General features: G+C 47.8%; 2 protein-coding genes across 2 annotated transcripts in view; one reads left to right on the top strand and one right to left on the bottom strand.

Annotated features, from left to right (window-relative positions):
- PCP4 (Purkinje cell protein 4) overlaps positions 1-18554 on the top strand; it is a 49276-nt gene that overhangs the window by 15007 nt on the left and 15715 nt on the right. The window contains exon 2 of the mRNA XM_012929508.2: positions 9044-9095. Within this exon, the coding sequence (XP_012784962.1) occupies positions 9044-9095 (52 nt within the window). The remainder of the gene's footprint in view (positions 1-9043; positions 9096-18554) is intronic.
- Positions 17572-17997, bottom strand: LOC101521096 (ubiquitin-conjugating enzyme E2 L3-like). The gene has a single exon (XM_036494808.2). The coding sequence runs from the start codon at positions 17971-17973 to the stop codon at positions 17572-17574; it is 402 nt and encodes a 133-aa protein (XP_036350701.2). The 5' UTR covers positions 17974-17997.

The following is an 18554-nucleotide window of genomic DNA, read 5'->3' as shown; positions in this document are numbered from 1 at the left end:
CCACATGTGGCAGCCAGGGAAGGTTAGCTTGGCTACTGCTGGGGTGTATGGAGAGGGCTGTGAGTGGGTTCTTCTCTCCTGTTACTTGACCTCTCAGATGGGTAAAAATCTGCAGGTTGGGTCAGAGGCAGACGCGTAGTGATGGACGTGTGGAGTTCCTCTCACTTCTGCTCACCGTCTTCCTCTGGCTGTCAGCAAATGATGGTCTACTGATGTATGACAAACACAAAGCATAGGTGAGAAGTCCAGAAACTTCAACTAAAACTTATTATTTGCTGGCGACTTTTGGTGGGGCAGGTAAGATGCCATGGAAGGCCTCTGCATGCCACAGGAGATGCCACCTGCCTGTGGGTCCTGGTTCTATTCTCAGTTCCAGCTTCCTGCTGATGAGCAACTGGAGAGGCAGCAGATGACTCAGACACCAACTTGGGATTCACTTTCCAGCTCCTGGATTCAGCACGGCCCACTGTTGGCTAATGTGAGCATGTGGGAAAGTGAACCAGCAGATGGGAGTGTTAACTACCCATCCATCTGCCTGCTTCTTTTTTTATTTCTCTTTCTGCCTCTCAAATAAGTTTTTTTCGAAAGAAATATGTATTTGTTTATTTATTTGAAAGACACAGAGAGAGAGACAGACAGAGAGGCAGAGAGAAAGAGAGAGAGATCTTCCATTTTTGGTTCACTTCCCAAATGGCCACAATGGTCAGAGCTGAAAAGATCCATAGCCAAGAGCCAGAAGGTTCGTCAGGGTCTCCTACATGCATCCAGGGACCCAAGCACTTTGACACTGCTTTCCAGGTACAATAGCAGGAGCTGGATCAGAAGTGGAGCAGCCAGGACTCAAACTGGTACCTCTTTGGGATGCCAACATGACAGGCAGAGGCCAGACTCAATGTGCCATAGCACTGGACCCAGGTCTTCATTTATTTTATTTTTTTTAAAGATTTATTTTTTTTTATTGGCAAGTCAGATATACAGAGAGGAGGAGAGACAGAGAGGAAGATCTTCCATCCAATGATTCACCCCCCAAGTGAGTGCAACGGCCGATGCTATGCCGATCCGAAGCCAGGAGCCAGGAACTTCTTCCAGGTCTCCCACACGGGTGCAGGGTCCCAAAGCTTTGGACCGTCCTCGACAGCTTTCCCAGGCCACAAGCAGGGAGATGGATGGGAAGTGGGGCTGCCGGGATTAGAACCGGGGCGCATATGGGGTCCCCTGCGAGTTCAAGGCGAGGACTTTAACTGCTAAGCCACGCCGCCGGGCCCTCATTTTTTTAAAGTTGGGTTTGTTGAGGCATAATTCATAAACTCTATTACGTAGTTGATGACTTTCCACACATGTGATATCTTGTAACTGAAAAGCAGGCTCTCTGTCACCCTGTGGAGTGCTGATGGAGTCAGTCTTGCCGTCCAGGCTAGATCTGAGAGCACACATGCTTCAGCAGCCTGCCCTACAAGCAGCCGGTCTGCTCACAGTGAAGGGACTTCCACCGCCTGCACAATAAGATGCTTTTAAAGTTAAACCCTACACTGTAGCCATTTCTAAACGGTGCTTTAGCATAAGCAGCTCAAGCCCAGGCACTCTTGAGTTCGGATGCAGAATGCCTTCATAAGCCTGCTGTCATTACTGTTGTTGAAAATACCATAAGTGTAAACACGCATGTGCTCCATCCAACCTGCCACACTATCCCTCCATCCAAGCTCAGCAGCACAGCACATGGTGTATGTATCATCTACCCTTCTGGCCACAGGGCCCAGTGTCGCAAGAGAGGCTCAGAATGCATAAGGCTAACCTGGACAAAGATCTCAAAGGTGTGTTTCTGCTGAAGGTGTGTCCCTTGCAGAAGCAAAATACTGAATGTTGAGTCATCGGAAGTCAGGGACCCTTGTATATTAGAAATGTCACAAAATAAGCAAGCCACTGAAGTTCCTGGGCTCTGTCAATCCACAGCCAGGAGTACAGACAACAGGAAGGGCCACCAGGGGGGACAGTCTAAGGCCCAGGCTTTAGGTGGGCTTTCTCTGTCCTGTTCTTTCTTAAACACTCAACAAACAGCCACTCTCCCAGCCAAGGGGCCAATCAGCCAGGCCCCAGGGGAGGCACAGTTGTGGTCAGCTCTGACTGCAGATGCATGCCACCCACTCCTGCACCCAACAGCTGGGATACCCTGGCTCTGGGCTATTCTTTGTCTTTCCTGCCCATGGACAGTGTCCTGCCTGTCTGTGGGAGAATTCAGCCCCTGTCCGTGGTGACACCACTCAGGAAGGAAGAGGGAGAACATTGGAAGGCAGGCCTTGGGGCCATGTCTGACTTTCTTCTCTGGGGTCCACTTCTCCACCCACATGGTACGACTGTCCTTTCGCTGCTGCTAGCTGCACATGTGTGTGCGGCTCTGGGACTTTGGCGTTGGGAAGTACCACACTCGGGATGGTTGAAGCATTTCTTCCCTCATGTTACTGGGGTCTTGGGAACTGGATCGCTGTGTTGGCAGGCCCGGCCCCTGCTGGGCTGTGAGGGAGAGGCTGTGACTGGTCTCTTAACTTGTCCCTCTTCTCCCTGGCTACACTTCCTCTCTTCCAATTGTTTCTTCAAACGTGTCCTGCCACCCTGTGATCTCATCCTTCCTTGATGACCACTGTATAGCTTTGTTCTCCAAAGATCTCATTCTTCAAGTCTGGGGTGAGAATTCTGACATGGGAACTTGGGGTCAGTCCATGATACTGCACATGTCCTCATGACATAGGACCAACTTCAAGGACCATCCATGACCTTCTGTGCTGTTCCTTTGCAGAGTTGACAGCACCACAATTATCAACGTGAATTGAGTAGACACAGCTCAGTGGCATTGTGGGTTTGTATGAGACAGCTAGCTTTGAAGGCTGAGATGTGTTTATCCCTCATAACTTCAGCAACACTGGTCAGGGATTTCACATCACCCAGTTGATGAAATCAAAGGCTGCTTCCCAAGCAGTTTTCCTCAGTTGTGGCATATACCGATTATAAAATCACGTGTCTGGCATCTGGCCATTCTTGTAAAGCAGAGCTTACGCTGGGATAGGTCCCCACTGACAACGAATCTGAAAGGACACCATCTGATATGTAAGCTTGGATTACTATTTTTTTTCTTGTGTGTGTATTTTTTGCCACAATCATCTCCTACTTTCACAAAGGACTAACAATGTTCTTAAGAAAAAACAACAGCACATAGAAGGCCTTCTTTTATTTATATAAACTGGGTAGGTTTCACACTTTTTATTATAAGGGTTAAGAAGCCTAGAAGCTCTCCCCACCACTCTCCCCACCCCTACCCACCCTCCTTCCTGAACAGAAGGTTTGCTAAAGGTAGAAAATGTACATTTGAAAATATGACTATGGAATAAAATATGAAATGGACTCCATTGAAACAAACTGTGAGTCTGAACATGCAAGTGCCTTCAGGAAACACAGCGGTGCTAATTATTCCTTCTGCCAGGAAGGTCAAGATGAAAATTCTGGAAATAGAACAGAGATTCTGAGACAGGGTGTCAGCCTGCAGGTCCATCAGAGGCAAGGGTGAGGGTCCAGGAGGGCAGCCGGGAAGGTGATGGCTTGCTGTTCCGCTCCCATCATTTTTTTAAAGCCTATCAGGTAAAGCTTTCTTTTGGCATTGATTTCTACACCCTCAGGGACTGAGTTAGGGGAGCCTTGCTTGCTCGTTTCGGGATGTTGCCAGGAGAACTAGAGAGAACTTAAAACTCTGCGAGGCAAGGGATGCCATTTCTTCTTCCTGTCTCTCATAACCTTGGTATGAAACTCCCTCTTGGCTCTACAGACACATTGGGTGCCTTTGATTCCGAAGGCGCTGCTCACCACAGCCGGCATCTGATGTAGGAGAGAAGCCATTTGCCTGAGGACCATTAAGGCCCAGGCAGTTATCCACCAGCTGCTGACCGGCTCACTTCTCTGAGCCATCACCCTTGCTTTGTGTTCCTCTGGCCATCGAAAATCCAATCATCCAAGACTCATGACTCATTGTCAATAAAACAGTGACGATCTGACTGCAGAAAGCAAGCCTTTCTGCTTCTTTATAAACGTGCTGATCAAACGGAAGTGCCAAAGGCTTTTGGAGCAGGTCTTCAGGGCTAATTGGCGACGGTTCTCCATCTGATGGCTTTCCCTGGCGGTGAAATTGATGTTGGAGAGAATGCACAAGATTGCAGGCTCCACGGCTCCCCAGGGTCATATGCGGCAAAGATATGCAGATTTCTGTTTTTCCTCCCTTTATTTACGACTCATTGGAGGGCCTGCTTGTCACGATGCTACCACTGCAGGGCAAACAAACAACCCTAAAACCGTTAAAAATGTGTCTATCCCCTTTCTGGATGCTAGCACGCAGAAGGCGGACAGCACCATGGAGAGCAGCAGGGAGGGCGGGGAAAGCAGTGGGACAGGTGGTCGCCAGCAGCTCTCACAAGCAAGGGAGGCTGAGCCTAGCAGAGAATGAGCCACAGTTTTTTCTTCTTTCCTTTGTGTGAAAACTGTGCAAGCTGGGTCTCTGACCCGAGGTCCCAATGTGCCGGGGCAGTTGCTTTGTTTTCTGTTGCCCGTCTGAGTTGTGAGCCCACCACAGTTAGAAGTTCTGCCTCTTCTGGATCCTTGGTTTCACGAGGGTACCTAGTTCACCAATGGCAAAAGCAAACAGGCACGGCCTCTTGTCTGACGTGACACCCACAACCTTCACTGTCCCTGTTTTGCACGTTGAAGAGTGGCCCTAATCTGGACATTCTTCAACTGTGCTAAAAACAGATTTTTAAAATCTTTTTATTTTATTTTTAATTCTTAGTGTCCCTGGTGCAGGGGCAGGGAGAGGCAGACTCCAGCAGCTGCTTAGGCCTGGTCAGGAGCTGAGCTGAGTTCCCAGAGAGCCAGAGACCCTTCATTCCTGTCGTGCAGCCAGAGTCAAGTCTGTGCAAAGTCCTTCCCAGTTTTGGAGAAGACAGATCGTACATCTGCTGGTTTCCTCTGCAATATCCAGGGCTGGGTCAGACTGCAGCCGAGAGCCACGCTCTAGTTTTCCTTGAGTAGGCCAAGTGTTTCGGCCATCTTCTGCTGCCTTCCCAGGTGCATTAGCAGGGAGCTGGATCAGAAGGGAGCAGCCTGGGTTTGAACTGGTGCTCCGATGTATTATGCCACTACCACACGCAACTGCTTTACCTGTAGCATCGTGATGCTGGCACTCAAGTAGGCCATTCTGAAGGGCATTTGTGTCCTAAGCAGCCAAGTGGTCATTCTATTTGAGATCACAAAGTGAAGCTGAAGACCATATGCTATCTCATCACTTCCCTTTCAGGTTGAAAAAAAAAAAAAAACCCTGACACTGAGGAGGGCCAACCTGGGACTGGGCAGTCCAAGAGGCTGATGTCTATCAGTGGAGGAAACCCAGGGCTGTCACGCTTCTGGACAGGTGGATGAGATTTGTAGAAAATTCCAACAGTATATTTTCCTGAACCTTATTCACTTGGTAATTGTGCCCATGTGTATATTTGGGCGAAGATAACTGTCCCTGCCTTGTGTATGTGCTAATATTGTGAAGTAGTGCATATACCCAAATGGGGTAACGTGGGATTGTGATTGCATCACTGGGCAGTCTCTAAAGACTAGAAAGTGCTCGGAAGTCCCAACTTCCCATCTTCTGTGCAGTTTCTCTGGTCCTTTTCCTTTAATGCTTGGCCTTATCAGTCCTGTTAATAACAGATGCTGTTCTTGAGGTGTGAGTGATTCTGTTCATGCATGTTCTCTGGATGATGAACTCATGATCAAAACTAGTGAAGGGTGTTGGGAGGGGGCCAGGGCCCCTCTCACTTTGAGATTTGTCCATATAGTGGTCTGTCAGGGATGGATCTCCCTCTCTGCATACACCTACCTACCCAACCATCATCACCTTTCTTTCCACCCAACCATCCATCATCATCTATGCACCCACCCACCTACTTACCTATTCATCCACTCATTATCCACCCATCAATTCATCATCCACCAAATCCATCCATCCACCCATCCAGCCATCTATTTCAGCATAGCCTGGCTCTGAGAGCTAGTGGTATTTAAACTGTAAAAAAGATCTTGCAACAGTGCTACAGAGCATCCCTCAGCTATTGGCTGTCCTAACAACTCCAGCCTAAGGTCTTTCTTGACATCCCATTCCCCTTCAGACTGGGACCTTTCGGCCTCTTTCCTGCCCACCCGCTAATGGGGACCTTCTGGAGGGTGCAGCACACAGCCCTGGGAAAAGTTCAAGCGGGCATGGTGGTGAGGGGTAGGGAGGGCTCCGGAGCTGAGACTCTGCCCCTGCCACTTCTGGCTGTGTGGTCTTGAGCAAGTTTCTCTCAGTGCCTCTGCTCAGGGTGCGGTGAGGCCAGGGAGGACCCGAGCACACACCTTCACCAAGGCTGCTGTCAGAATGAGAGCAAATGGGGCCTGGCCTCTGCAGTGTGCACTGCAGTCCCAACACCCAGGCTGGCACAGGCCCCTCCACTTCTCTGCCACTGCCTACGGGGGCTTGGCTTTAAAGGAGTCAGGCATAATCCCCCACCGTTCCTCAGCCTTCCCTGGCAGATGCTGCCATGACATAAGGACATGTTCTTTCTTTCAAGGATCATTTTCTGATCTGAAGTACCATCTTCTGTGACATCCATCAATTTCATTTCACTTCTGTCAAACAAGACCTGACACAAAAACCCTGCCTTCCACATCCTGAGTGCCTCCTGGGCTTGCCTGTGCCTGCCGCCTTCCAGCTCCCCTCTGGGTCTACAAGGTGAGCTTTTACAGAGGAAAGTGGCCAGGAGGCATTTAAAGGAGTTCATGTTGAGACAGTCACAGACCCTGGGGTAGAGCCCGCATCTCTTTTGCCTGTGTGTCATTTAATTTAATTTCATTATACCCCAAATTTCTCTTTCTGTTCTAGAACCATCTGTGAGATATGCAGGGAGGGATATGGGGTTTGAGTCCTGGATTAGCTCAGACACCTTAAGCGACTGTTGTATTTCTGACATGCTCATTTCAGTCCAGTCAGACTTCATGCAGCGTTTGAACTCATCAGCTTGATGTTTGGAAAGAGGCAGATTCGAAAGACAAGGAGACAAGAAAAAAAAAGAGGCACTTTTACTTGCAAATCTGCTCTGGTTAAGAGCCCTGCTCTCTGGTTTCCACACAACCATGAATAGTACAGGTGGTTGTAGGCAATGGGGGTGTCAGAACACAGGATCTAAACAGCAGTTAGTTTAATAAAGGTTGTTGCTTAAGATGCAACTCGTACCTCCAGGCAAAGGCAGGTAGGGACCACATTCAGGACTCATGTTTCTGAACTGCTTCCACTGCCTACCAGAGAGAGGACCCATCTACCAGAACACAGCCAAGTACCTCCTGGCCTGGACATGCGATCACCTGCTCAGTAGCTAGGACGGAGAGTGAGCCCTGTTGGGGGAAGAGTGGGAGACTTGACTGCCCCTCTCTGTGAGGTTGTTACTTGCAAAAGGCAAGGAGCAGCCACAGGCTGGAACACTTGCTGGACAGGAGTCTTCACAGTTAGAAGGTTCACCAGTTAGAATCCAAAGGCAAGGATTTCTTTAACTAGTCATCTGATTTCGGTTGAGGGTTCACTAATGATCTGGCCATTTTTCTTGATGATGTTGAAACCTAACGGGAACCCTGGGACAGTTTATAGGACAATGTCTTTAGGCTCAAGTCCTTGGCACAAATATAGAGTTTTGCAGGCACCCTGTCCTCCAGTGAAGTCATCTTATGTGGTTTTGTTCGTGTCAGGCTCTGCCTCTCCCAGAGCCCCTTTCATATAGGTAATGTAACAGTGATAGTTCCACCAGACCTGACTAACCTGCGGGCTAGGGGTGCCGGTTTCGGTCTCTGCCATGTGTTAGCTACGTGACCATGGCCCAATCACGTTTCTTCCTCTTGGGCTCCTTTCTTTCACCTGGAAGCTGGAGATTTCAGGATATTTTCTGGAAGTGATGGAAGCACTGGATGCATAGCTGCTTCCCTCTGCATGGGCTGAGCTGCTGGTGAGCATCGTGTTAAGCCTTGAGAAAACATCTGTCAGGCAGACATGCTCGAGTACTTCCCACAGCGTCCACCAGCCTAGCAGGAAGTGACAGGAGCAGAACTGCACCAGAGTTCCATTTCTCGCACCAAGACGATCCCCCCCCCACACACACACACCCCCCAGGTTCAGTAAACCATAAAACCCTTGGCGGCTCTGGTTGACCTGATGAAATGAGATGGGTGCCAACCGCGATGGGGAACACCCTGCCTGTCCCACACAGTGGGTCTTTCCTAGATTAAATTCCTACAAAAAGGAAGATCAAGGACAGTGACTGATATGTTAGTACAGCAGTCTACAGTCATTATGGACAAAGGGGACACTTCTGACCATCCCACAGGCGGCACAAACCCTTGGCTGTGCCAGTGAGGTTACGATGGATCAGGTTTCCCATCTATCACTGCCTTGTGACTGAAGTACATTTGCAAAATCCAGGTCTTCTGATGGTCTGTGCACTCCATACAGGTTCTGATTGCCTGAGTTCAAGAAACATAGAACTTGGGCCTGGCGGCGTGGCCTAGCGGCTGAGGTCCTCACCTTGAGAGCCCCGGGATCCCATGTGGGCGCCGGTTCTGGTCCCGGCAGCTCCACTTCCCATCCAGCTCCCTGCTTGTGGCCTGGGAAAGCAGTCGGGGACGGCCCAATGCATTGGGACCCTGCACCCGCGTGGGAGACCTGGAAGAGGTTCCGGGTTCCCGGCTTCGGATCGGCGCGCACCGGCCCGTTGCGGCTCACTTGGGGAGTGAATCATTGGACGGAGGATCTTCCTCTCTGTCTCTCCTCCTCTGTGTATATCTGGCTGTAATAAAATGAATAAAATCTTTAAAAAAAAAAAAAAAAGAAACATAGGACTTAACTGGATGTAAGGCATGTTTGAAACCATCGGAGAGACAAATGTAATTCTGAATATGCATGATAACACACTTTTTTCCCCCTTTTTTATGTCTTTAGCGACAAGGTACTGGGGCAGCCAATGGAAAAGACAAGACCTCGGGTGAAAACGGTAAGATTCCCCAAACAGGTACCTTCTCGCTCATTCTCACCTGGGTGGGCTCAGGGCAAGTGTGCATCAGGCCTTCTGCCCAATCAATGTCCTCTTTATGCCTGCACTGGGGATTTTAGCAATGCGCTGTGAGGCCGGGGGAGGGGTCTGGTTTTACAGAGAAAATCAGAGCTAGCTAAATGCAGATAAGAGCTGCTTCCCTCTAGAAGGAAGACTCCGTTTTGGACAATGTGATAATGACAGTGCAAATATAGTTCTTTGCTTTCTTCATTAGAGTTGGTGAGAATCACCATGTTGTTGTGAGGAGGAAATGAGATCAGATGAGAGAAGTGCTTTGAAAACTGTGAAGCGCTCGGCTCCTGAAGCAAGAGTTGGAAACTGGCTTCCACCCGCCGAGGTGTAGAGAGCACAGGGGCAGTGGCTGGGTCAGGCAGTGTGGCTGCAGTGACTCAGCGGAAAATAAAAATGCCGGTACTAACATGAATGTGTGCACCCCGCCCTTCTAAGCAACAATGCAGCCTGTAATTATGGGGACGGTTGTTGTGGTTTTTATGGATTGGGAAAAACGAGGTTTGGTGAGGGAGTGTGGACAGGAGCTCTGGGGGCCGGGGTCAAGGTGGAAACAGAATCATGTTTAACCTGCAGCTCCTCATGTGAGTGACTGTGATAGCATTGCAGAGTGTGAGAGACCACGCCAAGTGTAGGATATTGGGAGGGGTTTCTGTTGTCCAAGTTCGGTGACAGCAGCTCCCGCTACACTTCAGGGGCAGGTGCTCAGAGCAGCGAAAATCAGAGGTTTTTAAGCTCTCATCTTCCGAACAAATTGAGAGCCACACAGTACAAAGAAGTTTCCATGTGCAGGAGGCAGGAATGGAGCTGCCAGAACCCAAGTTTTCCTGTAGTAACCTAATCTAGTCCAACAGGAGGCAAGAGGGTCCAGGGCCACCGAGTGCCTGGAGGGATTGCCGTGCTTTCAGTTCTGAATAGTGCGGAAGGCAGGAGGGGCCGGGCATGCTCAGCTTTTCGCACCTTCAATTAACTTGAATGGCACTAGAGGAGGCAGGAAGGGGGGTGCAAAACTCTGTTTCTGTGCCCTGTCTGCTGTCCATTAACCTGACAAGCAGTTGCGAGCCACCAATGGCTGCACCCCATCACAATGGAGGACCAGCCAGGGTTGGAACAAGACCGGCAGGAGGCTTCCAGTTGAGCTGAGTGCCAGATGTTCTTACTCCGTGTGAATATCCAAGTAACGACTTGCTTTCCACCAGTCGGAATGGATGCAGATGTCCACCTGTCAAACTGTGGATGAAATCAATCTCAAATGCCATCCGTGAGAAAGCCATTAGACTCTTTGATGAGCCTGAGCTGAGCATGGCCAATTATATAATACATGACTCCTCTCTGGGGTCTGCAACAGTCCCCCTGTTGGTGGGATCAGACAGGTGACCTCTGAGTTAAAGGGGTAACCCCGTAAATAGATAGAATGGGCAGGGGGACCACAGTGGTGGGGAGGAAGGAAACAAACTCTTTCCAGGTGAGTTGGCATCTGGTGTGCTCAGAAGTGTTTGCCTCCTGCGTGTGAGTTGGGGTGGTGGGAGAGACCAGAAAGATGAGGAGGTGGAGGACAGGGCCATGTGAGGAAGCGCTGGTTGTGTGTGCCATGGGGACGTCTGTAATACACTCCCAAGAGGCTGTTGGTCCCCACTGGTTTTTCTTGGTTCTTGGCATTTGTTCTCTTGAGGACCAGCATGCATGCCCATTGATCACAACCTTAGCATCACAGAACTTTCCAGTAAAAAGACTCCTCGGAGATTCTCTGCTCGAGCCGTTCTTAGACTTTTTGCTATTGTCACTTCTTTCTTAAAGATTGTTGATGACCTGCAAGAACTTGATGTTTAGTTTGTTGATTAGTTGGCTGTTGATTGAGCTTATTGATTTGGTTGGCTGAGGATTCCCATCTCAACGATTTAAACACAGGAATTTCTAGAAGATTCATTCATGATTTCATTAAAAGATGAATCAACCCACTGCATGTTTACTTAAACAACATTTATATTTAATGAAAAGTAATTTACATTTTCCAAAACAGAGAAAGTGTTTAGTGAAGAGTGGCAATGTTTACTTCTTGGCAAATCACTTTAATGACTGGCTTACCAGAGGACATCTGGGTTTTTAGACCTATTTCTGCATTCAGCTAGCTGTACTGTCACATGACTGGAATCTCTGGAAAATTCCACCTGCACTTGTGACAGAATGGGATTTTAAAAAGCAAATTAGATCTCTTAAGATCAAAGTACATTTTTTTTTGGTAATAATAGTATCTTTTGTAAGATGAAACAGATATTTTGACCATTTGAGTGCTTCCAAAGTGGGAGGCACCCTCAGAATACCTGGGCCCCACTTGGAGAACCAAGTAAGTAGCTTTTCAATGCCATTGCTGCAGCCCCTGGGGTCTGAAAGGTTGTCCTGGTTCTAGCCTGCCAGTCTCAGGTTCCCGTGTGTCCTATGTGTTGTGCCTTGGCTTCATCTTGCAATTCCTGTGGTTCTGGACCCCAGTTCTGCAGGGTCAGCACCTTGCGCCAGAGCACATTATCACACTTAATGGCTCCTTGGGATGGACAGTGTGTCACAGTGTCTAAGTTACCACTTGCTAGACTCTGTGTCAGTCCTTGCTGTTAATCCAGCTTCCCGCTGAAGCACACCCTGGGAGACAGTAGGGCTTGACTTAAGTCAGGTCCTTGACACGCAGGCGGGAGGCCTAGCTTGAGTTCCAGGCTCCAGCCTGGGTTAGTCTTGGCTGTTTTGGGTATTTGAAAGGTTAATCACCAGAAGGAAGAACCCCTCCCCCTCTGCTTCTCTTTGTGCTCTGTCTTTCAAATAAATAAAAACTAAAAATAAGGGTCTTCTTTCTGCATATTCACTGATACATAATTTTTTTCCGCACCAGTGGACATGGAGTCAATATTTTCAAGAAGCATAAAAATTAATGGAATGGAAAAATTCAAGATGCTCTGGAATAAAGCCTCTCATGTAATTCAGGATATTAAAATACACTCAATTCTGAATAGAAAGAGGAAATTAAAGATTGTTTGATAATTATAGGATAATGGTACTATATTAATCCAAATTTTTATTAACATACCTTACCTTAATTTCAGGTGAAACTACTTAAATGTATTATATATACATCATATTTAATCATACTATTCAATTTCTGTTTTGCCTCTCTAAATGGGCAAAGACTGAAGCCAATAAGTGCCTAGAAAATATTGGATAAATACTCCCTGAAACAGTCTAGAGGCCATACTCCTGAAGATTCTAAACTCCTTAATCTGTTTTCCTTAAATTCCTGGTAGGGATTTAAGCTCATCTAGAAATTTCCATTTTAATCTAAGGTTTAGTTCCATTGAAATTCAGATTATTTGACTTTATCGCCCCAGGTATATGGGGAAATCAATTTTGCTAGTATGTATTTCCTATTAATATCAAATGAAGCTGACTATAGCAGCTCAAGGAGCAAGGGCCCAAGAGAATAGAGAGGTGAAGTGTGAAACATTGGAACATTGCGAGATTGGGGAAATGATACCGAGATTCATCAGTTGTCCACAAATCAGAGCATTCTCATTCTCTCTTTTTTTTAATTGTGTAAATTGTGTAAAAGTCTCCATTGAGCACATGAAGTCATGAGGACTATGGGAGTGAACTCAGGTGCTTTGAAACTACTCAGGTCACCAAAGTTGCAAGTCAGGTGCATGAAAGCCTCAGGGGGTATTTAAATTCTTGGACCGTGCAGAATTCGATTCTATTCTATGTGGTTTGGGGAGGGTCGTTGGCTGGGAATTTGATTTTTGATACTGCTTGTTTTCATGGTATTTGTTGATGTTAAACAGGACCTGTGTCCAGACTCTTCAATACTGAGTGTCTGTCTCGTTGTGCTGAGATGTCAGCCCAGCCTCCGCAGAGATTCCTGTGTCTTTAGTGTTGGGTAGCGTCTGTGCTGTGAAGCCAGTCGTTTATCTGTACATGTGCCTTTAAATTAAAAAAAGTATACATAGAGTGATGTATTAGGACTGGGTGATTCAGGGGCTTTCCATCCTCTGATTTGGTTAGTCAGCCCACAGATTGCATTTGTGTTTTATATAGAACTTTCCACTTCGGTGGAACAAATCATTCACCACTCCTGATAGGGATCTCCTTGACTGATCTTGATGGCTTTGTAAACTTCAAACATGTTTGTAAGTACCTTTGTGGTCACTTGAATCCACGTTATTCACCATCAGCTGTCTGTTTGGATGCAACCAAAACATATTTTTAAGACAATAATGTTGCTGCCTTATTTGACCAGTGTCTTGATGTTGGTCAACTGCAGGGACTTAACTCTCTTCATCGACGGGTGAGAGTAAGTCGTGCTGGGCAGGTACAGTTGCTGGGAGACGTCCAGTCAAAGGCAAGACTTAGGAATCATCAGGTCCTCTGGTGGGGCTTGCTGCCTGATTTCGGAGGGTGATGCTGAATTCCGGAAGCTGGAATGAGTTCCTCCGAGGCAGCAGCTGTGGAAACACTGGCTTCCAAAGTCTTCCGCCTGGGTGACGGAAGGATTGGGAGTGCACCAACTTGCAGAAAATCAGCCCTCGCCACTCCCCCACCTCACACCAAATCCAGGCCCTGAAGAACAGCATTAACTCAGCTCCCGGGGCTCTCTGCCATCGCGGTCCCCCGAGGGGCATGGGGCAAGCACAAGTTCAGGCTGCAGATGCCAGGAGCTGTGTTTGTTGAGGAGTTCTCATAAGGGTAGGAATAGGGAAAGAACTCTTGTCTTCAACTTGTTAGAACTCCTGGGTTCTTCTGATTGGGTGAAACCCAAACCACAGAAGTAACGTCTATCTCCTCCCTCCAGATGTTAAGGAAACTCACTCTAGATGCACACAGGGAGTATTTGTTTTTAATTTTTCTGCTATCTATATTCATGGCCAGCCATCTGCATACAGTGTCATTAGACTCAATGCAATTTTTCAAAGAAGCAGAATTTCAATGTTTATTCACAAATCACTGACCATTCTCCAAGCATTGGTTCTACACACCGTGCAATAAATATCAGAACTTTTTGCATTTGGTGTTCTTGGTGCCAGAGGAGCTTTCCAGATCTACACATGGACGTGGGCAGACTTTGCTCTGGGATATACTTAAACTGTCACTTCCTTAGGTTGGTGGAAGTCTGGGAAGGAGTGGAAAGGGACTTGCATACTAGGGTGGTTTACCAGCTTGGTGTTAGAAGCACCCAACATTGGGCCCAGGGGCGAAAGCTGATGCAATCCTGTTGCCACACCCTAGGGAGGAGGTGAGTGGTGACTGAGGGTACTTCCTGCCTGCTCTTGCTCCAGTGAGCAGAAGACCGGAATGCAAGGCGAGGGGGAGGAAACACAGCTTTTAGCTTCAAGGCTGTGGGGGAGCCATGGCCTGCAGCTGCCTGCTGCCACAGTGGCTCAGCTTTGCTTCCCACGTAGGGTTGGATCAGATGGGAGCCCGGGGATAGGTGGATGCAAGCCCAAGAGTCCCTCAAGGTAGATGTTCATTGCTTCCCAGGCTGGAGTGGCCATGTGTCTGCAAGCCAGGGCATGTTACACTCTCATCCACACTAAAGCTCCGACACACTAGCCCTGCATTGATCTCCCTAGGGCAGATGGGAATTTACCCTGTTAAGCCTCTTGGTAAAGGAGATGAAGATTATTCCAAAAATTTACTTTATATGAGTGAAGCTGAATATGTTCTCATTTATTTATCGTTTATAACCCTGGCCTGTTTTCCAGCTCCACTGTGGTCTTTTTATTTGTTGAACTCTTCAGCTAGTGGAACAATGAGGCTTTGACTACAATGCAGATGAAAAATGGACTCTCTCAGAGCCAGTGTTGTGGTGCAGTGTGTTAAGTTCCTGCCTGTGACGATGTGGGCACTGGTTTGTGTCCCAGCTGCTCCACTTCTGGTCTGTCTGCCTGCTCACAGCCTGGGAAGGCAGCGAAAGGCAGCCTGAGTCATTGGGCTGATGACACCCCCTTGAGAAACCCTGCTGAGGCTGCTGGTTCCTAGCTTGGTTTGGCCTGGCTCTTACGGCCATTTGGGAAATGAACGCGCTGATGGATTATTGCTCTCTTATTGTGCCTCTCTCCTTCTCAGTCCACAACTCTGCCTTTCAAATAAATAAATACATCTTAAAAATTATCTCAAGAAAATTAAAACCCAATCAAAACGGTAGAACGCAGTGCTATGGCATGTATGAGTACGTGGTGTTTGGGATGTTTGCAGCCTGCTCCTGGCTGTGGACCAAATGACTCCCTGCTTATCCATCTCTGAGGTGCGTGATGTTTCTCAATTCAGAATGCTTTCAATCCCTTTCCTGAGCTGCCTGCAGCCCAGGAGGCACTGGGCCGATAGACTGGGGGTGCTGCTGTGAAGGCAGCAGACACAGGACACTCAAGGGGAAAAATCACGAGCCTCCAGCCTCCAGCTGGGGTTCTTGGCTCTTTTCTTTCACCTTATTTTAAACAAGTGAGGAAAACAGCATTCAAAGGAAAAGCGGCTGCAACTCAGGAGAGATAGCCCATGTGTTCTTGCCTGCAAACCCTCTGAAAGATCTACATCCCAGAAGGAAAAGATGGATACACAGGGTTCTGCGGCTATCGATCCAGATGCGAAAGAGTGGAATTAGAATTGTTCGTTAAGCCAGGGCCAGTAAGCCATCAGGTCCTGGTGAGCCACACCAAACTGGCCACTGGGTCATTCTGATTAGCAAGCAGGTGGATTAGTGTGAGAGTTGGTGCTCACAGGGACCTTGGTCCTTCCCACGGGAGTCTCCTGGTCTCAGTAGCACCATCACCTCACCATGTCATTAACAAACTTCTGGCAAACATGTGTGGTCTCAGACCCAGGAACCCAGGATACAGATAGTTAGGCTAGCTTTCACAATGAAAACATCGGAGGAATACATTCACAAATGGGTTAAGCCATCCTCCCCTCTCCTCTTCACGCCATCTCGCTTTCCATCCTCCCCTATTTCTGTTTAATACTGAACCCTGGATAACTTTAGACCAACTAAACATAGACATTTTTTCCACATCCTCTGGAGAAGTTCCATATGCCTTAGTGAAGAACTGAAATCATAAATCTTGCTGAAGGATACTCGCAAACCCACAAAGTGGCTTGACCCAGGAAAACATCATTGATGCTTCCAGCCTTTCAGATTCTGCCCCATCAGAAAATAGGCCTGTCTTGGATCCTGCCTGTAAAGGCCTGTCTTGGATCCTGCCTGTAGAGGCCTGTCTTGGATCCTGCCTGTAGAGGCCTGTCTTGGAGCCTGCCTGTAGAGGCCTGTCTTGGAGCCTGCCTGTAAAGGCCTGTCTTGGAGCCTGCCTGTAAAGGCCTGTCTTGGAGCCTGCCTGTAAAGTGTTTTGTCGGAAGGTGACTTTGATGTGGCTGAGGACCTTGGCAGGCATTGTTTGGGGAGTCCATAGTCTGGAAGCACCTCATCACACACAGTGGGAAGGTTAGACGGAAAAGAAGCAGAGCTCAAAAAGTGGACTGGTTCATTCTGAGTTATCATGGGGGTTATAGGTGGGCTGTCAAAACCTGGCTGTCATCTCTCTATTTTCCTCCTGATGTCTCAGATGGTCAAATACACAACTTTGCCACCCGGGACTCAAGCATGAACAAATCTGATGTGGTTTATTCTGTTGGGCCTAGCCCAGGAGCTCAGTCTACACATCTTTTTGAACAGTTTGTATGGAAATGATATTTTTTGTATTTTGGAAAATTCCTTGCTTTTTTTTAATGCAAGTGAGACGCCATTGTGTTTTACAGAATTTGTTTGCAGAGCAAGTCATTCTTCAGAAGCAAGGGCCGATGTAAATTTCAGCCTGGGCAAAGTGATAATAAGAGGGTTGAAGTCTGCAGCATGTAGGTTGGTGAGGCTCACTGGGGACTGCCACGATGGGATGACAGTGCTTCTCTGAGGCAACGGTCTTAGCAGTCGAGCTGATGGCTTCAGAAGGCAGCTCTCGGTCTTGGGGAGGGGGGAAATCTGCTTTCTCCCCTGCCAGATGGCTCAGGGGAAAGAGCCTGTCATCTTTGAATGTCTTCAAGATGTTCTTGGGCTTAGCAATGGCTTTATCCCCCAGAGCTGGGGTTCCACAAGAAGCATCTGTAATCCACACCCAACCTTTGGGACACTGTCAACAGATTCCCAGAATTACTCGACTGTCTGCCTTCCAAAAGCATTTTTTTTCTTTTCTTCTTTTAGTAACTGAAAGTTGTAGTCGTTTCTTTACAGGTTACCTATACCACTTGTGATTAAGAAAACTGTAGAAAGTTAATAACCACCATGAGCCTATGCCATACGGTGGGTACATGTTGATTTTCCAGAGTCCTGCTTGGCAGTGTCGGAGCATGGCCTGTTCTTAGCCACTGGAATCCTCCATGGCTGTAGTTAGTCCACAAGTCGTTTCTCCCCATCTGTCTTTGTAAACTCTTCAGCATTCTTATAGGATTCTTTATGGTCCTTAGAGCATTTTTCAGCTAGGTCATCCCGGAGTGGGTGCTTGGGCTGGGGGTCATTCACCAGTGCTGTGAGGGACTGGATCCCTTGATACGTTTTGGTGGCTGGCTTCCAGTTTTCAGCACTAATGATGGGCAAACAGACCTGGCCCTTTTCATCATAACATTGGGCCAATAGATCTTTGTTTGGAATGGGTTTGAGTGGGTGCCCTGCTGGAAAATTGATTTTGATTCTGAAGGCCGCCTTATCAGAAGGAGGGTTATCAGGAACAACAGGCCTTTGCCAAGTCCATAATTCAGCTCCCTCAACCTGGATGTGACGGAAGCTTTTCATTCCACATTTGCAGATCTCTTCAAGCTCTTTCCTCTGTCTCCCGATGACTGCCATCTTGGACCTGGTGCTGCTGCCGTCCCACAATGCATTGCACCAGCATTCTCACTGAGTAGCAAGTTGGGGTTTCTGATCAATAGCAATGAACGTGAAGATTTGGCGCAGTTCTTGGCCCTGTTCATTCAAGAAATGGTGCTTTTCTCACCAACTGCAATATTTATTCTCCTCTCTATGAGTTTATCTTTGCTTTAAAAAATTTTTTTTCACCAGGAAATAAGCAATTTCCATTCATTTTAAGCAGGCTGAGAACAGCTTTGGCTCTGAATCAACTTTGTAAGACAGACTACAAAGTTCTGGATTTGGGGGATTGGAGAGTGGCCTGTGCTAAAAGCATCCTTGCAGACTGGCTGGTGTCCCTGTGTCTCTGCTTCCTGGTAGACAAGTGTGGGCAGATGCCTCCGGTACTCACTCCCTCTGGGCATCAGGAGAGCAGAGACCTTACGCTGGCACGCACAGGATTGATGCAGGTTAGAAGAACTTTACTCTGACCCAGGACATATATCCCTAGTTGTTTTGTTAGCCAA

This window comes from Ochotona princeps, chromosome 3 (assembly GCF_030435755.1).
Source record: "Ochotona princeps isolate mOchPri1 chromosome 3, mOchPri1.hap1, whole genome shotgun sequence".
NCBI lineage: Eukaryota > Metazoa > Chordata > Mammalia > Lagomorpha > Ochotonidae > Ochotona > Ochotona princeps.
This window is presented reverse-complemented; position numbering and strand designations above follow the sequence as displayed.

Coding starts and splice junctions, on each gene's coding strand:
- LOC101521096 (XM_036494808.2), bottom strand. CDS start 17,973: ATGAAAAGCTTCCGTCACATCCAGGTTGAGGGAGCTGAATTATGGACT.